The sequence below is a fragment of the Drosophila willistoni genome, assembly GCF_018902025.1.
Source record: "Drosophila willistoni isolate 14030-0811.24 chromosome 2R unlocalized genomic scaffold, UCI_dwil_1.1 Seg167, whole genome shotgun sequence".
NCBI classification, from domain to species: domain Eukaryota; kingdom Metazoa; phylum Arthropoda; class Insecta; order Diptera; family Drosophilidae; genus Drosophila; species Drosophila willistoni.
Window position 1 is genome coordinate 9518455 of NW_025814050.1, and position 24388 is coordinate 9542842.

The following is a 24388-nucleotide window of genomic DNA, read 5'->3' on the forward strand; positions in this document are numbered from 1 at the left end:
TATATATATATATATACCATATATATATCGAGTAAAACCTGAAATGTGTACTTATTTATGGGATAAATTCTTAAATTATTGTGACAGTTGGAGACTGAAACATTTTTTCGAGTACTGTAAGTATTTAAAAATACTTAATTTGATTTTTCTGTCGTAAGTGCTTTACTCGTTTTTAATGATATAGTCCTTAATGTTTCAGATTAAGTTTCTAAATATGAGTATTTATTATATATTCACTGTTTAAACAGTATTCAGTAGTGGGTATTCTTTATATGATATTCTTGTACTTGAAATATTGTGTGTTTTTGAGTAAGCTAATGACGGTTTTAATTTTTGTAAAATAGAATCACTACAACCGAGACTTAAATTCAAAAATCACAACTTATTAATAGTGGTAGCGCCCTTGACACTGTGCCACTATATTTTGTATTTAAATTTCATCCCCCTATTTTTAAGCAACAGTCTGGTCACACTAATACTTCTTTGTTTTCGGTCAAATTTAGTACATTTCGGTAACAAGCAAGTTGGCATAGCCTCTGGAAATGGAAAATAAAAATGGCTACCATTTTGTTTTTTTCGGAATTTCTATAATTACGAAGGTTTTTTTACAAAATAAACAACAGAAAACTAACGCTACAGCAAATACAATAAGCTGAAAAGCCTCATAAGTTAATCAACAAATGCCGTGTGTGATTTACAATTACTTTGCCAACAGCAAGCATCGTGTAAAATTACGCTAAGAAACAAAAAAAAAAATTGTGTGTGTGCTACTCGGTTACAAGAGAAAAAAAGAGAGAGAGAGCCCAAAGAAACGGAGGAAAAAATGGACGAGGCGCCCCCCACCAAGTGAAAAGCAATATTTATAAAAATTTAATTCATTATAAATGCGGTTTAAAGTGTATGTGAAGGCGAAAGGACACTGAAAGCATCGAAAAAAAACCTAAGGAGCCCGAGACCAGGCCCTGTCCGCCCCGCACGTTGTCTATGTGTATGAGTGTGCATGTGCGTGCGTGTGTGCCTGCGAGTGTGTGTGCAGCAGCAGCAGTAAAATGCCCAAAAAACGCGTCAACAACAACAACAACAGCAGCAACTAAAGTAACTAAAAATTAAGTCGAGATAAATACAACAACAGCAATATAACAACAACACCAACGACAACATCCGTGTGTGCGTGTGTGTGCATTACGTGAGAGTTGGAGCAGCAGCAGAGCCCGCGCAACGGTTAAAACACTACTTGGAGCTAGGCAAAATTTACAAAAACAATATAACCCTAGGACTAAAGTGAGTGCGAGAAAGCACGATCCGTGTCATATATTGTAGGCCAAAAAAAAGTTTAAAATACAAATTAAACAAAAATATAACAAGAAAATAATACGTACATATACACATACATATATGTATGCATGTTGAAAAGAGAAAACTAATAAGCAAAATGCAATTATTTAAATATGAAAATTATTATCAACAGCATTTGTGGGCGGGGGGAAATCCTTATTCAGTGTGTATATAACTCTGATTAAATTGTTAAATTGAAATTATTATTATTATTCTTATTATTGAGTGCGTGCGTCAGTGTGTGTGAGAGTGTGCTAAATGCAAAAATTGTGCATTATTTTGCAAATTAAAACTACGACGCGTGCGTTTGTCGTGTGATGATATGCCACTTAAACAGGTGAGTGTAAAACAAAACTAAAACAATCATCTATCAATTTTCTTCATTTCCGTTTATTTTTCTTTTTTGCCGAACAGCTGATTGCATTTCTTTTTTTTTTTTTGCTTCGATTTCTGTGTGTGTCTGAGGGTGAGGTGCGGGATTAGGGGTTTGCGTCATTTATGCGAATTTGTTCGTTTTTAACCATTATCATTTTAATAAAGTTTATTTTACACACACACATAGACCACCTTCTTCTTCCCCTTGAACAAGTATTTTGGTTACCTTTCCTTTCCACCTCCTCCCTTACACACACACCAACACACGTTCTCTCTATTTCCCCTCCTCCGCCGCCCATTAGCCAGAGAAGAAAATGGCGACTGGGTATCGATAACGCGCTCCCAAAATGTTTTTTTTTTTTTTTTTATTATTAACTTTAATGAAGGCAGAGGTGAAATTTATGGAGACATTTTTAGTTTGAGCTGATTAAATTTTTCCATTAGCTGCTGCAATACATTATTTTAAAACATTCGAAATAAAAGTAAAATACAAAAATTGTTAGTGGAACTTCCAGTGAGCAGCAGCAACAGAGTTCTATATATCTATCTCACTCTGCCAGGCAACAAACACACACACACATGCACACATGCCTCACAAACAAGGAACAACTTCAGAATTGTTATGAATTCTCTACAAATTGTTTTAATTTTAGTGAGTTGTAGGTCTATTTGGAGCAAGCAATAAAATATAATAGTAATCCATATAAAAGATTTTCTTTTTATTTTGTAAATTCAAATGTGTGTGTGTGTGTGTGTAAGTGAGAGAGAGTGTGTATATGTGTGCGCGTGTACGTGAGATATTTTAACCAGGGCTACACAATCATCGATAGTTTTGTTATCGATATAATTAGTTTTTCTCAAGATTTATAATTGCTTTACAATTGACTAGTTTTTTTTTTGTGTTTTGTATTTATGTTGGTAATTAAAATAAATGTTTAATCTTTTATCCAAACAGCAGCTTGAACCGTCATCTGTGCGGATATCAGTATCCCTGCCTTGGGATGCTGCCCAAAGGTTACGCCAATTGGCCGCCGATGGTAATCCCACTCTGCGTGCCCTTGGCATTTTGTCTGTGCAACCTGAAGGCGATTCTGTGATAACTTTAAAAGTTGCTGGACAAGAAATACAATTAACTAAGGGTATGTACTTCATCCCATTCCTAGATGGGATCACTTTACATTAATAATTATATTCTATCATCCTGTTTTTTGGTTTAGATAAAACAAATGAAGTAGGTGTCGTTATCGGTGGTGGTAGCAGTGGAGCAATTGAGGCGGCTGGCACGTCTGCAGTTCCAAAGGCGGTACAAAATTTCGATGGCCCCAGTACTAGTAAGGCGGCCTCCGTATTTTTGCAACAGCAACAACAAAAGATCGTGCAACTGCCGCCAAATGTGGCCGCAAATGAAGCAATCTCAATTCAACACCAAACGCAGCAGCTGCAGCAGTTGCAGAGGCGACCACCGCCGCCTACGCCGCCTGTTTTCAAGTCACCGAATACTGTTTGTCCCATGGAGGGCAAGGTGCCGCTGCTCCCAGGTACGTCACAAGTACCAAAGGATTTCCCCTTCGAGAGCATGCGACAGGCTCGTGTCCTCCAGGGCAGAGAAACATCGTCGGCATCAGCGTCGTCACCCAGTAGCGCAAACTCTGCACTGGGACCGCCTTTGGCACCTCCTCCACCGCCGCCAAATGTGACGTTGAAGGTGTTAAAGAATTCCCCGCCCACAACACCGCCACAACTGGGCATAAGTCCGGGTCCAGGTGCAGGTCCTGGTCCTGGTCCTGGTCTGGTTCCAGCGGGGTTAGGGCAAAAATCTCAATTTATACAACCGCCACCGCCGCCATATCCCGGACTAGGAGCAGCAGGAGTATCAGCTGTGGCATCATCGGCACCAACAACGCCAACTGCCATGAGCTCACCGAAACAGCTGCCGCCACAACATCAACATTCTCATCCGCCTCCACCGCCCCCGCCCACGGCCACATCAACGGGCAGCAATAATATAGCCATATCGTCGCCACTGTTGGTCAATCTTCTACAGAACGATGGCCATGCCATGACCAATCAAATGAAGTCACCCCAACAGCAGCCACAATCGTCGCCGCTTATACAGATGATGAGTCCCAGTGGACCGCAAATAATGAATTCACCCATGCGATCATCAGGTCCCACAACGCCAAATGATTTTATGGGCATGTCGGGAGATGTGTTAAGTCCAGTGGTGCCAGCCTCACCTACAACTCCACAGCCAGTTGTGATGAGGAGTATACAACAACAACAACAGGCCATGCTCAGTCCCAGCAATGGCAATGGGCATCCAATGTTTGCTCAACAGCAACAGACATTAACAACTTCTGTGCCTGGACCAATGCCTCCTCAGCATCGTTTTCAGCAACAGCAGCAACAACAACAGGTGGTCCTGCGTCAGCAACAATTGCAACGTCAGCAATTGCAGGGAATGCAACCTCGATTTATACAACCCACAAATCAATTGCAACCACAGCCTCAGCCCCAACAGCAATTTCAACAATCTGCACCTGGTAAATTGAGCTCTCTATTCTCCCCTAGCTTAATAGAATATTAATTTTGATTAGAAGTTTGGCAACGCTCATGAGCCATACCTCTTGGGCTTTATAGGCTTGATTAAAGTGCAGGCATCATAGATCTCGGCATCAATCGAGAATAAATTACAGATTTCTTAAATATACGCCTTCCCCATTTGCATGGAAATTATGTTTGTGAATTCGAATCTTGTAGCTTTAAAGAAACAGATGGCTATCTCAGTCCTATATAAAGTTTAAAATGCGTTGCACACTTCTGATTAAAATTAAAACCTTTCTGCGCTAGACAATAGTTATTAAAGATTATACAATATACTAAAATATTTGTCTATTTGTGTAATTGTTTTGCAGATTGTTTCAACAACAGTAACATGGGTCTGAATATGTTGCAGCAGCAGCAGCAACAACAACAGCTGAGGCAACAGCAACAAATGCGTGGTCTTGCTCCACCGCCGCCCCATCCTCAACAGCAGCCGCAGCAGCGAATGATGACTTTGCCCATGTCCCAGGCCTCGCCTCAGGGACAGCAACAGTTTATTGGTGGTGCCTCACCGCTTGCCGCTCATTCACCTGCTTCTAGCCATCATTCGTCAGCAATGTTGAGTCCATTGATGGTCAACCATCAACAGCAGCAGCAGCAACAACAACAGCAACCGCAGACGCAACAACATCATCATCCTGCTACCACGGAACAACATCATGTACCTGCAGTGCCACCGCCAGACTATAATCAGGCGGCGGCCAATTCACGTTGGCCAGCTCTTAATAAGCCCATGGATTCGGCGACAAAAAGCAGTTTTCAAGAGTTTGCGCGTTATCAAATGCAATATAATCTCCAGCAAGAGCAACAGCAATTACCAACGTTGCCGCCTCCACCTCATCAGCAGCAGCAGCAACAACAACAACCACAACAACAACAACAACAGCAGCAGCAGCAGCAACAACAATTGCTGCAGTCACAACAACAACAGGTGGTGGTGGCAACGGCAACGTCTCAGGTTGTGGATCCTTTGATATCGCTCTCTGATTTAGATGCCTTAACCACCAACGATTTGGATGCCCTACTGCCAACACTGAACTGTGATCTGGAATCGACGCTTAGTCTAGAAGATAAAAACGAACTCGAATCGTTGTTGCAGGATGCCAAGGATTTGGATTTGGATTTAATTGAAGACAATCTATCGGCTGTGGGAATGGATGTGGGTGATGCATTGAGTACGCTGCAAGACGAACAGCAACCACAGCAGCAGCAGCAACAAATAGTAACGTATCAGCAGCAGCAGCAACAACAACAATTGCATCAACAACAGATATTGATTCAACAGCAGCAACAACAACAACAACAACAACAGAGGCAACAGCAACAAATCCAGCGGCAACAGCAACAACAACAACAGCAACAACAAATGCAAAGACAAATGCAAATGCAACAGCAGCAACAATTCCAAATGCGCCAACAACAACAACATCAATTGCCAATGCAACAGCAGCAGCCACATATAAATCTGCAACAACAACAACAATTAACTATACAACAGCAGCAACAAATAAGTCGTCAACAGCAACAGCAGCAGCAACAGCAACAACATCCCACACAGCACAAGCAATTTATTATTAATCCTCATACTGGTGATATGGAACCTATGGCTAGTGATGATAGTGATACAGAGGCCGAGCAGGAAACGGCCCAATTGCAATTACAGCAGTCGCAATTTCGAACGACAAACAGCAGCAGCAGCGGCGGCATCAACAACACGAGCAGCTTTAATTTCAATCCCGCCAACGATATGCCCATGTTACCAACAAATATATTCTCTGAAGAGGATTCTAATTCGGCGCAGCAATTGTTGCCGCTGGCTGGCAGCAGCGATCAAGAGCGTTCTAGGGATTCTTTAGCCTCGAATAAATCCGCAACAGCGAGATCAAGAAAAACACCAACAACCATTCCTCTGCCATTGCCTGTACAAATGGTGGTGAATCAAGGTGAAAATTCACCACGCTCTAGTAATAGTTCACCACAATCGGTTGGAGGCGGAGCGATGACATCGTCATCGACCTCGACAGTGAACAAAAAGGCCAAACCGAATCTATTGAGAGAGAAGTTGCAACAGGGAGTGGTGGCCAAGCCCAAAAGAGAACGGGCCAAAGGCAATGCCAAGGCCAAGACAGCGGCGGCAGAAGAAAAAATTAAATTGCGTCTCAAATTGGACACAAATAATATGATGGAAACGGCAACAGGAATGCAACCTGGAAGTGGCGGTCAATTTAATAATCATCTTATTATCAATCACCAGCAGCAGCAGACTCAAATGATGACATTACACAACCAGCAGCCGCTGCAGCAGCAGCAGCCTCAAACTGTCTATAGTAATTTCCAGCCTCAGATGCAGCAGCAACAACAAAACCAACAGGAACAACAACAACAATCAGTGGGTCTAAATGAACCCCGCGTTCCGCCTTTACAAATACGCTTGCGTGGGAAAAATTCCGTGGTTGTTAAAAATACGCGTAAAGAGCGTAAAAAGTTGCAGACGCCAAATAATCCGAATCCATTGGATACAGATGAGACAAAAACCTTAAAACGTGTCTATAGCGAGCAACAAAATCTCGGTATTACCAATGAGTTGGGCGAACAAAAGCAGGTTAAGCTAACAGCCGGAGCAGCAACAGTTGTGCCCACAACAACAACAACAGCTCAATTTAATGGCCTACCCATACTCATACAGAAGACGACAACAAATGCTGCTGCTGCCAGTGGTCTGCCATCATCTGCAGCATCAACGAATACGACAAAAACAACAACTATAGTGGCGGGAAAAAATGGTTTAACAATCAGCGCCATTGTAGAAGCGGCGCATAAGGCACAGGCTCAAGCGCAGGCACAGGCACAGCAAGTGCATCCTTCAACGGATGGACAAATTATTGTTGGGTCAACAAATACCGGTATAACGCCAACAACACCAACAACATTGCAGCAACAACAATTGAGTAAAATAGCCACAAGTTTGCCTAGTAGCATAACATTAAGTGCCATTAGCACAGCCAATAGTAACACAACAACCACCAATAACAACAACAACAACAATAATAATAATAACAATAATAACAATTTAGCAAATGCCAGCAATAATAATAACAATAATAACAACAATCGCTTGATTACCATGAAAAATCAACCAATTAAGACTGCGGCAACCATAACGCCCATTGTGGGTGGCAAGCCGATGACAAAAAACCATAAGCCGCCGCCATATATAACAGCAGTGCAACAGTTGCAATTGCAAAAACAACAACAGCAGCAACAGCAGCAGCAGCAACAACAACAACAACAACAACAACAGCAACAACAACAACAGCGACAACTGGCGGCGGCCGTAACCATGTTGCCCAGTGCAACAACATTAAAACGTGTAGAGATTACCAAGCCAGCGGCAGCAGCAGCCACGGCAACAGTTGCAATTGCAGAAGCAGCCATACCAACAACAGTAACAACACCAACACCAACGGTGGCGGCAACAGCAGCAGCAACCACAGCAACAACTCAGCTAATTTGTGATAGAAAATTGCCAGCAGCAACAACAGCGACACCAACAACAACAGCAGCAGCGGGCGGAGCAGCAGCAGTAACAGCAGCATCATCGCCGGCAGCAATGGCGGCGGCTACGTTACGTAATTCACCAGCTAGCAATGGTCAAAATGGTGCTGGCGAAGATAGCGGCATAGAATCCATGGATGCTCTATCCGAGAAGAGTCCACATCAATTGGCCTCAAGTTCTCCCATACAAGTAAGCAGGCCGGCAACAACAACAACAGCAACAGCAGCTATGCCACCCTCAACAACAAATGCAGTAGCAGCGGCAGCAACAAGTCAATCAATGGCAGCAATTACACAAACAACAACAACAACTATCAGCAGCAGCAATAGCAACAGCAATTCACAACAACATCAGGCGACAGTAGCTGCATCAACCGCCACCGCCGCCGTCGCCAATGATGATGACATTAAAAAGGCCCTATCAAAAATGGATAATGATTTTCCTGTTGATCTGGAAGATATTGTGGCTAGTGTATTGAAAGAGGCATCGGCGGCATCTGCAGCCGCAGCAGCAGCAGCGCGAGCAACTGAAAAAATGAATGGCGAACATCATAATATACTCGAAAATGAAAACGATCTCAATAAGAAACTTACAGATAATAACACAAACACAAAAGCAACAACAGCAGCAACGACGACAGTGCCAATAAAATCTGAAACTAAAATAAAAGTGGAAAAATTAAAAATGGTCGAAGATCTGCCGCCACTTTTAAGCCTAAAGAAAGATGCTGTGACAACAAAATTGCCGACAAATGCTGCCGCTTCCGTTGCTGTTCAAATAAAAGTTGAAACCAAAATTGTTGACGCTGTGAAAGAGGAAAAAGGAGTCACAGCAGATATGGTTGATCATGATGATGAATCTCCAGGCAATAATCTAGAACCAATTTCCATAGAAATTCCAGCCACAACCGATGCAGATAATACACCAAGAATACGTACCAGAGCCAGTAGTCGTTTGGAGAGTCCTTTGGATAGTAGTAGTAGTGCATCTGGTATAGCTGGTAATAAAAATAGCCCCGAGGTGATAGGAACGGCATCTAAAACTTTGTCACGAGCCTCCGCTAATGCTAGTCCACGTCTGGGAACGCCTACACCCATACACAATAACAACAACAACAATAGCAAAAGGCGACGCCATGAATCCGAATGTGGCAGCAGTAATGATGCCGCCGATTTGAATGAGAATCAACAAAGTAAAAAAGCCCGTATAAGCAGCGGCGGCGGCGGCGGCGGGGGCAGTGGCATCACAAATGATGTACTGACCACCACATCTGCTGATCCCAAGAAATTGGAAATTGAATCTTCCGATTCGGATGAACCACTCATTGAGGTAGCTGGCAAGGTGCGTAATTCCAAAGCTCAAGTGGAGGCAGCAGCAGAGGCAGCGGCAGAGAAACATGTAACACGGCGTAATGTGCAGCAACAGCAGCAACAACAACCACTGAGTAAGTCTTGCATAAGTGTATACTGATGGCATTAGTTAAACACTTTTTCGCCTTTTTTATAAACAGAAACTGTCAATACCCTAAATCCAACCTTAACTCTCGGACCAAAGACGACAGGAAAAGGTCAACCGGGACTTGTGACAGCAAATAGCAACCACAGCAATGTTGTAGCTACTAGCACCACCGCCAACACCACCAACACCAACACAAGTAACCACAACATTCTACTAACAGTGGCCTCTCCAACAACAACAACTGTAACTGCAACAACAACACCTGCAGCAACAACAACAACAACAACAACAGGTGTTGCTGCCGCTACTGTTGGCGGTGGTGGTGTGGCAACAAGTATTGTTATAAATAGTAGCAATGTTGTACATGCAACACGTGGTGCAACTGCTGCAGCAGCCACCACGATCAACAATACGCCATTTCATGGAGCTGCCAATGCCAATGCCGGCACTGCCAGTTCCCCCACCGATGAAAAAATTGGCACCCGACGTAGTGTTAGAGCTAGCGCTGCAGCCAATAAATTCATCAATAGCCGCAGCAATGCAGCTGCAGCGGCTGCCGAAACTAAAAATACGCCTGGCAAAGCAGGAGGAACCTTAGGTGGAGGAACAGCAGCCGGATCAGTTACTATGCCAAATAATGCCAATAATGCTGGAAGTTTGGAAAGTGTTGCCGAAGCCAGACGTAAAACCCGCAGTGCAGGTGGGTTTTCTACTTAAATTAAGATGTAGAGAGAGTAGAGAGTAGAGTTGGATTGCTTTTAAGAAAGCAAGTGTAGCTATCCATGCTATTTTAAGCACTGACAGAATTTAAACTCTTAAGTTTTATTTAAGTATTTTGACTTCCCAATGTAGAGTGTAAAATCCTTTTTTTCTGAGAACTGAGAGGAGAAACAGTATTCTTTAAATAGAGAGTAAGTATCAAATCTTATAAGAAACAATGAGACCGCTAAAAATGAAATTGCTGTATTTATTTGAGGTAAAAATTACGATTATATGACCTTTTGTAAGCGTACAGGAACTGAGTTAAATCATTTTTGAAGATTTTCCAAAGATATTTCCGGCCAAATTGTTGTGAACTTCAGCAATCGTCGGCATAGAGCTTTGTTCTCTTGGAGCACAAATCACTGCCCAATGAGCCGGTTACCGCATGTAAATGAGTTGTCATTTGGCACACGCAAATATTAGTCCTTGTATATTGTTCCGTTATTAAAAATTTAAAGGATAATGTTACTCCTGTCAGTTTCCAGAAAAAAACATTTTACACTCGACAACGTGAAGTCAAAATACTTTTGGCCACGATTGTATTTAACACAAAAAAATATCTATAGTCTAGACTCTAGAGTAATATGTTTAAAAGAAAATCGACGGTATTAAATGGATAGTTAACCAAAGCTACTTTTGACAGTTGACATTAGTTACATATAATATCATGTACATCTTATCTTATAATCTTCAATTTCTTTTCTTGCAGTCATTGGTGAATCCATGTTGACCGAGGGACGACGGAGAAGAACATCGCGTGACTACAAGTGACCAGAGTTTTGCGCCTTGGCTAAAGGTTTAAATAATGCAAGCGAACATTCAATTGACGAAGATCTAATGGAGCTGATGGAGCTGGATGATGATGATGATGTACAGCAACAGGAGTTGCTTGTCATTAGCCCCAGCAGTACCAACATCAGCAGCAGCAACAGCAACAGTTTCCCTTTGGCCCAGGCGCAAAACGATGTTAATGGTGATAATGATGAAATTAATGATGATATTGCAGTGTTAGAAGAGGAGGAAGATGTAGTGGAAGATTTAACCGAATTAAGCAATCATCATTTTCGTCATCATCATCATTGGGGCAGAAGCAGCAGGAGCAGTAGCAGCAATGCCACCGCAGCCGATATTGAAGTTGATGGTCTGCTTATGCCAGAATTAGCCAATGCCACAGCCTTGGATTGTGACAATTTTGTGGACTACGATGAGTTCAATTTGTGTCTCAATAATATACTCAGCGAAGAGGAAGACGACGTTCATGTCGTAGGCGGCGGCAACAGCAGCAGCAGCGGAGGCGGCGGCTCCGTTTTAATCGATGGCAATAGCAGCAGCAATGGCAAGTCATCTCTCCACCACCATCATCATAATCATCAGTCACATTGGCGAGATGCTGGCGATGTGCTTAATATTATGCAGCTAAACAATGAATTGGGCCTGAGTTTTCAGGAATTTGCCAATGAGACGACAACATCAGCCGCCGATGAGCAGCGCTCCGTAAGCAACAGTTCGCCACAGTTGGCCTAGATTTGTGCACATCAACGAAATGAATGAATGCGAATTTGAATTGATGGTATTCTTCTCTTTTGTTTATTACAATTTTTGGCCAACTAATTTTTTTTAACAGTCAGTCACCAATTTCTTTTCCGAATGCCAATCAAAAACACAAAAGCCAAATGATATAGTCGATATTGACATTTATTAAACATTTTTCCTTATTATTTATTTATATATGTGAAATATTTAGTTAAAATTAATTGAGCCCAACGATTCCATAATATGAGTGTGAAGCTTCCTTCAAAAACTATTCTAATTATACAGCAAAAACATATTTGCTTACATTTCGTATTGTAGAATAAGATATTGAAGAAAATTTCAATGTTAACAAATTTTTTGCTAGTTCAAAGACTTTTTATTTCTATTGGTTTACCATCTACTTAGTTAAAGGTCAGAGTTATCGAAATATCATTGATTAGTATCAAAAATCCCAAAACTAAACAAAAACAAAAAATCAAAAAAATAGTCAAAGTTTATGTTATATTCACTTATGCTTTATATCTCAATTACTCCACTTAAGTTGTTTAAGTTTTTTATTAAGTGGATATATCTTATGTCATTGGGCTTAACGAAAAATCATTTGGAAAAGAAAAAAGATGTTGCTTAGTGTTAATTATAGTTCTTATATACTTTTTTCTCTCTCTCCTCTCCCCCTCCAAAAAGAAAACAAACTTATAAACAAATAAAATTCTTCTTGTATAGTTAGTGGTACCCACAATGTTGCAATAATGTTGCATCTCAAAGCGAGCAACATCACACACAATACACCTACACACACACACACCCATATGCATATATGTATACATATATATAGAATATGCCTAATTTTTTTAAAAAATTTCTACATGGAACCCATTATTCGCACACTACTTGGAATAAATAATTCAATTTGCTAGTCAAGTGAAAAACAGGCAATTTATTGTATAATTTTTGAACAAATTAAAAAGAGAAACATACATATATATATATATATATATGCATATATACACTTAAAAATTCACCTCCTTCCTCCCTCTCTTCATGAAACCAACACACACACACACACACGTACTTCTCAATAATTGCCAATTTTATTTGGTTTATTTCGTTTTTAACTTTTTGATTTTCGTCCGATATTCTTTTGTATATACATATAACAAATAACTCTATAAATATTATAATGAAATATTTCTTTGAATAGGATGCAACATGAACACATTTCTAGTTTTTAGCTTCACTTATTGTATATTTTATTTTTAACAAAATATATACATAAATATATATATATATATTTTGAAAGTAATAACTTTTTGATATATATTAATAATACCAATTACAATATACATGTAATAAACACAGATGTGTAGTCTATTTAGTTTCATTTAAACATTTAAGCTTGCGTTGTTTCAAAAAAAAAAAAAAAAGAGAAAAATATTTGTTTTTTAGTTTTAAATGCTTTAAATTGTAAGACAAAAAAAAAAAAAAGAAGAAAAACTAAACAAAAGAAAATGAAAATCCTTACCAATCCCTGAAATATACCACAAAAAATGCACATAAAAGCAAACAAAACAACTATGCAATAAGTTAGAGAAAAAAATTGTAAAATTGAAGAAAATTATAGAAATGAAACACGACAACAACAACAGCAACAACAATAACAACTACATGAGCAGCAACTGGCCTAGCTTTTAGAAAGCAATCGCCTGTATACATATGTATGTATGAATAAATATATATATATACAATATAAAGGAAACAAAGAAAACAGAACATACATACACATACATATATATATAAATATATATATATATATATATTTTGCGATAAACACAAACACACACACAAATGAAATGAAAAGTTGTATCGTTGTATATAAAGGCAGGCTCTATTTTTGCTAAATGTTATTTGAACAAATAAGAGAAAATAAAAAATATGAGAAAAACAAAGGAAAAAAAGAAAAGTAAAGGCAAAATGCCCTAAAAACAAATAAACAATATATATATATATAAATCTTCACCACAAACCACACACACCCACAACCACAACCACACACAATTATATGTATATATATTGTTCAATATTATTATTATCTCTTATATATATATATTGTATGATTGCTATATATATTAAATTGAAAAACAAAAAATTTAAATCATTTTTTTGATACTTTGTACATGTTTACTTTAAACATAAACTTAAACTACCCCATCCCCCCTCCCTAGTATAACTTTGCATATAGTACCGATATATATATTTATATATATCTATCACGTTTAATGCCCAAATCCCTAATGCAAAAGAATCAGATTTAGTGAAAAACAAATAAAACCCCCTATTTAGCTATTTCACACACACACACACACAGACGAGAGAGAACACTCAAATCGAGAAAATGCAATAAACCGCAAAATACTGCAAAATGTTAATGTAAAAGTTGTATAAATCATAAATATAATAACCATAACATAAACAATAACACAAATACAACAAAAAAAAACAAACAAACACACACATGTAAGCAAATAATATAAATATATATATATATATTTCAAAGCAAACACAAGATGAACAACAACAAAAAAACGAAAGTGTCTTAAAAACCGTAGTATTAGAAGTTTATTATTAATAATTTGTTTGTACTTTAAAGTAAAAAATATTTATAGAAAAAGAAAAAAAATACAAAGATTTAATATACACAAAATATAAAAAAAAATTTGTTTTGCGCGCATTGTTTCTTTTCTATGAACTTTTAGATCAAATTGATTGTCAATTTTTTTTTTACAGATCAGCTAGAACGGATCAATAAAGTAAGATATTAAGACTCGACAATGACTATATGCTTATTATCTAATATTATAAATGAATACTCCAAAATCAGTCAATTTTTAACAGAAAGGCTATCAACTTGAATCTTGGAATTTACAATTTTCTTTTAGAAAATGATTCAGTTTTAAGGATCTATTTTAAAAATATTTTGAGTCGTCTTTTGAGGGGGACACTTTGCATCGGATTTTTTGAAGTTTAATAGTAGATAATTTGCTAAAATAATTTAACCTTTTGAAAAATAAATTCAATGCAATAATAGGACATTTTTCTTATAGTTTTGTAAGATAAAAACTCAAATTTGAATTCTGATAAATTGATGGCCAAATGTTTTGAATTATTTCGATACAATTTGGTGGTTAAATAGGTGCAAAATGAAAAATTGTTTACAAAAAATTCGTAATAGTAAATCTCCACTCTTTTCTGTTCTTATTAAATCAATCCCCTAAATTAGATCTCAAATCGAATGCTTTGTAATCAATTTATCATTTTGTCATATTAATTCAGTAGTAATTTTCTAATTAAAAAGATGTTAAATCACTTTTTCTAAAGGCTAATTCAAAAAATTAATCGGTAAGACAATAACATTTTTTTTTTCGCAGATATTCTCATTTGGTATAACTCATAAGTTAAAAAACAGTATTATAAATGTAATTTTTTCAAGCTGACAGGTTTGTATTCCCCATTTAATAATTTAAATGCTTATTGCTACTGTAATTCACGTTATGCATCCAAATTTTTTATAAAGTTTATCTTGAAATAATCTAAATTTCCTGTTTTTCTTATATATTATGAATTTTTATACCGATTTCCAAAATTGATTCTTTAAAAAAAATGTCTAACCTTACCAGATATTCAAATGCATTTAGATAACTTTTATTTTATTTTTAAAAATAAAAGTCTGATTAATTAATTTTGTATTGATTAGTTAATTTTATAATTAGTTTAAATTTTTGTTTATTTTTTGATCTTTAATTCTCGGTCATTAAAATTGTTAAAGATAATTATCAAACAATTTGTGTGAATATATCTTATTATTAGAGTTTTGCTCTCACAAAAAGAGGTACACATGTGCTACTTAATTGCAATCGACAAATGTTGGAATAGTACTAGAAAATAATAGTTAAAAAACAAACGTATGGAAAAAAAAAAATTTTAATAAAAACGTTTGTTTTGTACCGATCCTCGTTTGAGCACAGATCCTGTCGATTCTTAGGCAAAAGCCTTAGCCGCTGCGCCAATTATGACGTAAGCGCCTCGCGAAAAATAAGCGAAGCTGATTCTGAAATTTATCGATAATATATCGAAAAACTATTGCGTAATAGTAACTTCGGCAGAGTTATGCAATTAATCTTTATTTTCATAAACTAACTCCAAATTGCCATTAAATTTAGAATGAATAGCTAAAAATGACTTAAATATCTAATAGATAATCTCAATATTACGATCGAAAATCGAACGACTTGATAAATCCCATTAAAATTTCCTAATTCAATTCCTAATGATGGGTGTTTGCTGTGTGCATTTTAAGCAGTGTGGTGGCGTAGTGGCTAGTGTCTAGCGCCAGTCCATTGAATTTAAACCTCCGGGTTCAAATCTCTCTGGGCTATAGCTTGTAATTCTCTTATAATTCCACATCAAAATCGTAGTAAATAATTTCCACCTGCCCAGTAAACGCAGTTGGCCTTTTAATGTGTTTACGATTCCGCACGGGATGGGATTCCCCCCACAGATTAAATGAAGGAGGATTCGGGTTGGCCGCCGTTTCCACCAGACTTTGATCTAAAGGGCGTTTCCTGTGCAAACCTTGTTGTGTAATTTTTTTTCTTCTTTTTTTAAACATTTTTATACCATACACCCATAGGGTGAAATGGTATATTAAAGTCGCCAAAATGTATGTAACAGGCAGAAGGAAGCATCTCCGACCCCACAAACTATATATATTGTTGATCAGGATCAACAACCGAGTCGATCTAGCCATGTCCGTCTGTCCGTCCGTTTGTCCGTATGAACACCTAGATCTCGGAGACTATAAGAGCTAGAGCCACCAAATTTGGTATGCAGTCTCATGTAGTATGCACAGCTTTCGAGTTTGTTTCAAATTTTTGCCACGCCCCCTTACGCCCCCGGAATTTACAAGAAACCGATTTTCTTAAAAACTTTGTAAGCTACCGGCATTAAATTTGGTATGTAAGCTAGCTTAATAGACGCGCAGATATTGACTATTTAAAAATTTTGCCACGCCCATTTCCGCCCCCGAAAATTAAACAAAACTGATTTTCTCGAAAACTAACTAAGCTAAAGTCACCAAATTTTCTATGTATATTGGCTTAGTATGGGCGCAGAATATATGTATTTTAATACGTTACCACGCCCACTTCCGCCTTAAAACAATTTAATATACATTTGGTTCTCGAAATTTTAAATATTTGATTCACCTGGTGTATGATATAACCAAGTCGGCAAGACGACTTACTTACTTCATTTTTTTTAAGTTTATTTATTGTTCGAGTAATTGTAAACTCCATTTTTCCAAACCTAGCCGTAGATCCGTTAAGGTTGTTTGAAATGTTTGAAGTACTTCGCTCCGCTGACTTCGGGATATCACAAGGTGTCCCAACTATTTTAAATTACTAATTGTAAGATTAAATGTGCACAGTGCCGAACTAAGACAGTGCGGGGCAAATTAGAAAATCACTCTCTATGTGAAAGTTAGACATATTAGAAAGTTAGGTTGAAAGATATGAATGAAAATCGGTCAAAAACTATCATATTTTTTTTTATTTTATAAACATAATTATTAATCGCATTTTGTCCAGTATGCATTTTGTCCGATTTTAACAAAGTCATAACCATTAGATAGACAATGGATTCGATTGTGATGATAACAATCGAATTCCCCATTCGAATGGGATATTATTCAAAACAGGTAAATTGACAAAACTTGAATTTAAAAAATTCTGATAATTCTTAGAATTTATTTACATCTAACACTCAGTAACTTAGCCAAATTTAAACCGATTTTCGAAAATGATATCTTATTTTAATGCTGAGATTTTGACTTGAAATGTAATTTATGCTAATAATCAAGTTTATATCTTTTCGGGCAGGACAAAGAATGCCTATGAACAACAAACTATTTCAATAAGCATTAATTTCGTAAAGCTCTAATTTAATCCATTTTTGGAGTATGTATTTGAAATTCAAGTCATTATTTTAAACTTACAATAATAACTTTCAATCTGCATTAAATGTCAAGAAATTTGTTTTTTTGGCAGGTTGTGTAAAAACTTGATATATATCATTATTTTTTATCAAAAACCGCATCGAAATAAATTTGTTCAAATATTTCAATGTTGTCATCTAACATCATTTTAAAATTGAGATAAAATTTTTTTTTAAAAACCGTTAGAAAAAACCTGAGAAAAATTGATATAATCACCAAAGAAATGTCCCAAATATTTTTAAATAACCATAACTGTGTGAATCTCTTAATTTGTCAATTTTCGAACAAACATATAAACCATGATTTTTTTTTTAAATCGGATCGAAATTTATTTCATAAATAATTTTTTTTTACGTTTAAAAACTTAAAAAAAAAAAAATGAAACCTTGTCTTTGTGATTCGTTTCTGAACGATTTTCATTCGTGTTTTAACATTCACATTGGAAAGTGATTTTCGATTTTCCATTATCACCTTAAAAGCTAATACATATAAATCATAATTTTTGTAGATCTTACAATTAGAAAACATAATTTACGCAATTGGTATTACTTTGAATTTATTAAAGTAATTTTTTAAAGTAATATCTGTTTAAATTCAAAAGATCTTTTAGTAACATTTCGAATTGCCATCAATTAAATGATTAACTAATTAATTGCTTAGAAAGAGACGAAAATATATCCATCGTTAAATATTTTAATTTTCAATTTGAATTTTCCCGCCCCCATTGGTGAGCCTCTCTGAGCGGAGTGTGCGCACTCCTGATACCGTTGCTCCAGCTTCGCGGGCAGCCGACGGAACAGGAGCAGCAGCAGCTTTTTAGTTGAGAGCGAGTTACCGTTGCGACCAGCACGGCAAAGCGGAAAAAATACAAGTCCAAAACCAAAAAAAAGAGACGAAACAAAAAACCCAGGAGGACGAAAAAGGATAAGGCAGAACAAAAAAAAAGAAAAAAACGCAACACGTAACACAGTGAGGCCAGAAGAGCAGTGAGTGGATTGGCGGGGTGGACAAAACATATATATGTAGGCTCAAATTCACTGCTGGATACACACGGAGACTTTAAGTAAAACGCCCGCCGAAAGCGGTAAGCAAAAAACAAAAATATATACTGAAAAACAGGAATCTAGCAGATGTTTGCCTTATCCGTGGGGATCTAGTAAAAAATGGAACTCTGGTCAAGTTGTCCCTTGGGCCTGAAGAGTACCGACCTCTTGGTAAACCCAAATGATTTCCAGGGATAGCAACCACCACTAGAGAAAGCAAATATTTAATGTTTAAGGATGACGTCCTACTTTTTGCGATTCTTTTTCATTTTGTATCTATGTCTGTGTGTGTGTGTGTGTGTGTGTGTGTGTGTGGGGAGTATGACGTAGTTTGGCATTATATATGTATGTTTGCTTTTCATAAGTTTATATATACATATAAAAATGTACATATGTATATATGTGTGTGTGTGCGTGTGTATACACCAACAAGTGTCGTCTGTCACATAGCGCCAAAAAAGAGTCAAGAAAAATAAAAACAAGGACACTACTAGGACTTTTATGTTTAAATATCTTTAACTTTGGTAAAGTCTTTGACCATTCTCTATTTTAGTATTCAAAACTCTCAAACTATATCCGAATATAATCAAAACAGTTTTGATTATCTTCAAAAAAATCGAATCTAGACGAATATCCGAATATATTTGAATATAATTCTTCGATTTCTACACAAATTAGTGTGAGGGAGTGAGCAAAATTGAATAACTACCTTAAATTTGTTCCTATTTTTACTCACTCACTTGTTCGTCGATTACCCTGCTCTTTCACTACTTGTTCACTGAGTCACGTGTTCACTGACTTACCAGATCACAGACTCACTTGCTCAGTTTTACTCACATTGCAACTGAATAGGCCATGTATATAAATGGATTAATAGATGCAACCTCTACCAATAGTGTGGTCTTGGATGTTTAAGCCGTTGCAACAAAAGTATTAACATCAAAAGTAATATAATCATTGCAGAGAATAATTGAGTTTCCTGAACAAACTATGAGAGCAAATGAACAACTCAGTGAACATTTAAAAAGTGATCCAATGAACTCAAACTGAGTCGTTCAGCCAAACTTAAACACGAACGAAAAATACTCATTCTGTATATTCTGTACATTGGGCCGTTTCTAACCGATGTCAATAAGTTATATACATATATGTAAAATTATAAGTGTTATTTATTCTATTAGAAAATGACATCAAACACTGCAATATTTAATAAACTTCGTTGTACTTCGTTATTTTTTGTCTAGCTTAAAAAACTAATAAGACAATTATTGTGGCTAACATTTAAATTCCAAATGAATAATAAAAGCTTTAAAAAAAGATCTCGCCTTTAAAAATGTGCCAAAAATTGGCAATATTACAGATTCGCAAAGTTAAAGATTTTCGGGAATTTCGCATATAAAATTTTGGTTCTTTTGCGACTTTTGACCAATTTTTAGCCGATTTGAAAGTTATATATTATTTAAATCAGCATAAGCGACATTTTAAAATGACATCAATCACTTGGAAATTTAAGACGAAAAATTTTGAACATATATTTAAAAAAAAACATTATTGATAGTCATTAGCAAAGGCCTTAGTAACTGAAAAACTAGATGATGAATATACGCAGATTGAAATACATTATTCTTACTTAAAAATAAAGTAAGTAAAGTAAAATTTTTCAAATACTCCAAAAATGGACTAAGGTATAGCCGAATGGCATTCAGTTCGATTGGAATACTTTGCTGTTCTTTGGCATTTTATTTCTAAAAAGATAACTCGATTAATAGATCAAATTAAATTAAATTTAAAATTGAGTTTGAGTTACAATTGTGTGAAGAGATTTGATGAATATTTAGAATTTTTCAAACTAAGTAAAAGTTTAGCTATACCGTAATTAGCTAAATTTAGAACAAAGAATTTTTTACAGATTTTTTGCTTTAAAACCGTAGGGACCCTCAAGGCGCCGGGCTTATAGCATTTAACATCAAATTAAACATATTTTAACCTGCCTTATCTCTTCTCCCTTTCATACAAATGGGCAAATTAATTTGCGACGAGTGTCAAAGTTTTAGACACACAAAAATAATCCATCTTGCAGGTTATCTCTCTCTTATTGTTAGCACAGCTGACTCTTTCAGACTGAAATTCACCCTGTACATTACTCAATATTATAGCTAAGCGATCGGGCCGATTACCGATCACGGTTATAGCACTAGAACTGAGAGACTTGTTTGAATACTGACAGACCCTTGGATAGTGGACATTGACATATTTTATACCCTTATTAAGGTCCTTAAAATGACTTGAATTTAATATGAGTTCCCAAATTTCTTTTACTCTCATTTTTAGCCAACATCATCAACTTGTTTTAATTTGGAACATGTAGTGGTAGTAATAGAGAAGCCTGGTATATACACTTACACCCTCACACTCACACACACACACTGGCAAAATGCTCATACGCCTACGTTATGGCAGAAGGTGGCAAACCTATTTGAAAATAGGCGCCTGCATTTTGGTGGGTGTCTGTTATTTTGCCTTCCTTTTTCGTGAATCTCTCAATGCGTATGAGCATCGAGAGCGTTCATCTGCTGCTGGCGATCAGATGGATAACGAATTGGGTGACTCCTCCAAGCAACAGCAACAACAACAGCAATTGAAACTGAAACGCCAACAAATGCAACGGCAACGTTTGTTGGCCCAACAACAACAACTGTCCAAAAATGGCAGTGCCGCAACATCACAATTGACACAACCACCGCCCCCACCACCACCACCGAGCACACTGAATCCGGTCTATGAGTACTCCGAGGAGCTGCACAGTTGCACGGAACGTGAATTGCAATTGCGACGAGAACATTTGGCCACCGTTTGTGAGCGTCACAAATTGCAGGAAAAATATCCACCGAATCCATGGGAATTTTTCGTTTCACCAGGGCACAATAATCTCGTATGGTAAGTAAATTGGAAATTAAGATTTATGATTTGCATTTTTGTTTATTAACGATGATTTTTGGAGTTTGGAATAAAGTTTTAAATGAGAGAAGTTTGCTCGCAAATGTGACATACATATATGTATGTACATACATACATATGTAGTTTTGTAATATTATGCGTTTAAAGTACCCTATTGCCTACTTTTGGGAGCAAATATCCCTGATTCCCCTCTCCATACTGTCCACTTCTGGAGAAAAGTAATTAAGTTTATAAAACTATCAATATCAGAATTGATTTCCGCTAAATTTTGTGCTTCTTTAATTAGGCAGCTTAAATTTTTCTTTTTGTAATTTTAATTAAATTTTACACTATTAATCATAATATTTAATGCCTTTAGTTTCTTATTTATTTGAATTACTTGGACTGAGAGCAGTATTGTAAATTTTTGAAGGAAACTTGATCTGCATACATACTACACGATTCTGTATAAGCAAATTTTGTGGCTACAGATCTTTTAGTTTTGGAGATCAAAGTGCTTATACAGACGGACATATTTAAATTTATATGATTAAAAAGTTCATTCTATTAAAGTATTCTTCTAATTATTGTTAGATGATAGTTTTAAAATTTGCTATACAGTTAGAAAATCGTCTAGGGAGAAAGCATTTTCGAAGTCATAAGATATATAAACATATTCTTAATCAGGATCAACAGAAGAATGGATATAGCCATTTCAGTCCGTCTGGATAAGCATGTAGATCTCAGAGACTATAAAACATAGACTTACCAAATTTTGTATATAGACTCGTGTAGTGTGCATAGCTTAGTTGACCGTCTTTTTTATTTTATACCCAATATTAGGGCAGAAGCAAAAAAAATTCAAATACTCTATCTTACTCAGTAAGGAGATATATATTACGACGACTCGAAACACTTAATTTTTATTTATGAGCAATGGTGCATGGAGACAAAGTTTATTTATTTTCCCTCACCAATAAGAAAATTAGCAATATTGTTAACCTATCTATCTGAAAGTTGGTCAATTTGTGTAATATTGTAATATCAATCAATTCACCAAAATTCATAAAAATCATTCTGAATTTAGCCAAGTTATGGATGTTAACGAATATATCGCTAGTTGGACTAAAAGGGTGGAGTTGGCCGTTTATAAGTGGTGGCGCCAGGGTGCCCGTGTGCTTGTAAGAGTGAGCGACATAGCATATGCTTGCTATGAAGCATGTAAAGAGAATTTGTTTATACAAATCTACATTTGGACTTATAATTTTCAACCAGTTTTTCATACATAATTCATGGTATACCGAAGTCGACGGAACGACTTACTTAGTTCATTAATCATTTAATCTCATGCTTTAAATAATTATATTTGCAGGTGCAATGTTTTTAAGGCTGCCAGCAGTACTTGGATGTATTACTTTAATATATTAGGTAAGCAAATAACAAATTGATCATTTCTTGAGATGAAACTAAAATTTTGTATATTTTTCTAGCCGGCTATGATGTGAAATATTTGCAGAGAACCGAAACTCAGCCACTTGAATTGGCACGCAAACGATTTCCTCGTCCCGAATTGGCCGAATTGTTGGAACTTTTGCCCAGTGCTCTATCCTTTCTGTTTGTCAGAGATCCTTTTGAACGCATATTGAGTGCCTATCGTAATAAATTGGAGGGAAATCGTAATAGTTTCTACAAGGCTCTGGGCACACGAATCGTTCATCGTTTTCGACAACGTCATTTGGGTGGTCCCTGGCCACGTTGTGGTCCAACTTTCGAGGAATTTGTACGCTTTCTGATTGCTGAGCATGAGGCGGGCAAACGTTTTGACGAGCACTGGGCACCGATCTATAGTTTTTGCACACCATGCAGTGTGAATTTCACAATTATTGGCAAAACGGAGACATTTCAGCGCGATTCGGAATTTATAATACGTCAGGCTGGTTTGGAATCCTTATTACTCGGCAAATTGCCACAACGAAAGTTACGAAAAATTGGCAATCAAGGACGTAGTGGCGTCAAATCGGAAGCTCTGGTGGAACGATATTTTGCCGATATCGAACGCTCAACATTGGACCAATTGCTCAAAATATATCGCATCGATTTCGAATTGTTTGACTATGATTATCATAAGTACTATGATATGGTGCATCCATGGAGCATGGAGCAGCAGCAACAGACAACAGCAAGTGCAAACAATGGGCCACCATCGACCACACAGTCATCCGGAATGGCCCAAGTGTTGGTGGGCACGGATGCCACTCTTAGCACCAAGTAGACCAAACATCTACCACCTATCCCTCAACAAAAACAAACAACTAAAAACCCAAACAAGATTGCGATAAGTCGTTGAACAATCTTATCATGTACCTTTTACACTATATAAAACTAAACTAAAAACCAAAAACCCCAACCGAAACTACCAAAAAAGTTTAAGGCCAAAATCAACGTTTTCCAAAAACGCAAAAAAAAAGAAAAAAACAAAAATAATGCACACAAAACTCTCGACCTCTCTTTGAAAAAAAAAAAACAAAAAGAAAACCAAAATTTAGTTAGAAAAATGCATTTTGAAGGATTTTTCAGCCAAAAAAAAAAACCAAAACTTAAACCAAAAACCAAAAAAAAATTTGCATTCCTCACCAAAAACCACAAAAACAAAAACCACAAAAAAAAAAAACGACATCTTTTTAGGTGCTCGATCTTGTAGTTAGTTCTAAGTACCTACAATTTACAGTTACACTT

The 24388-nt window shown here is 36.7% G+C and overlaps 2 protein-coding genes across 2 annotated transcripts; both read left to right on the forward strand.

Annotated features, from left to right (window-relative positions):
• Positions 1–1562: 1562 nt before the first annotated feature.
• LOC6644292 (putative mediator of RNA polymerase II transcription subunit 26) lies at positions 1563–11812 on the forward strand. The gene is made up of 6 exons (XM_023176710.2): positions 1563–1672; positions 2666–2849; positions 2928–4253; positions 4626–9314; positions 9381–10028; positions 10800–11812. The coding sequence occupies exons 1-6, from the start codon at positions 1658–1660 to the stop codon at positions 10859–10861; spliced, it is 6924 nt and encodes a 2307-aa protein (XP_023032478.1). The 5' UTR covers positions 1563–1657; the 3' UTR covers positions 10862–11812.
• Positions 11813–18574: 6762 nt separating this feature from the next.
• On the forward strand, positions 18575–24181 carry LOC6644183 (carbohydrate sulfotransferase 11). Its single transcript, XM_002067134.4, has 4 exons — positions 18575–18756; positions 21047–21652; positions 23025–23080; positions 23143–24181. Exons 2-4 carry the CDS (start codon positions 21150–21152, stop codon positions 23922–23924), a joined length of 1341 nt encoding a protein of 446 aa, XP_002067170.1. The 5' UTR covers positions 18575–18756; positions 21047–21149; the 3' UTR covers positions 23925–24181.
• Positions 24182–24388: the final 207 nt, after the last annotated feature.

What these genes read in the sequence shown, in the direction of transcription:
- LOC6644292 (XM_023176710.2), top strand. An exon ending in ATTTCAACAATCTGCACCTG is followed by an intron (nt 4,254 to 4,625) that starts GTAAATTGAGCT and finishes ATTGTTTTGCAG; the next exon opens with ATTGTTTCAACAACAGTAAC. An exon ending in GCAGCAACAACAACCACTGA is followed by an intron (nt 9,315 to 9,380) that starts GTAAGTCTTGCA and finishes TTTTATAAACAG; the next exon opens with AAACTGTCAATACCCTAAAT.
- LOC6644183 (XM_002067134.4), top strand. Translation starts at nt 21,150, where the DNA reads ATGCTCATACGCCTACGTTATGGCAGAAGGTGGCAAACCTATTTGAAA. An exon ending in GGGCACAATAATCTCGTATG is followed by an intron (nt 21,653 to 23,024) that starts GTAAGTAAATTG and finishes TTATATTTGCAG; the next exon opens with GTGCAATGTTTTTAAGGCTG. An exon ending in GTATTACTTTAATATATTAG is followed by an intron (nt 23,081 to 23,142) that starts GTAAGCAAATAA and finishes ATATTTTTCTAG; the next exon opens with CCGGCTATGATGTGAAATAT.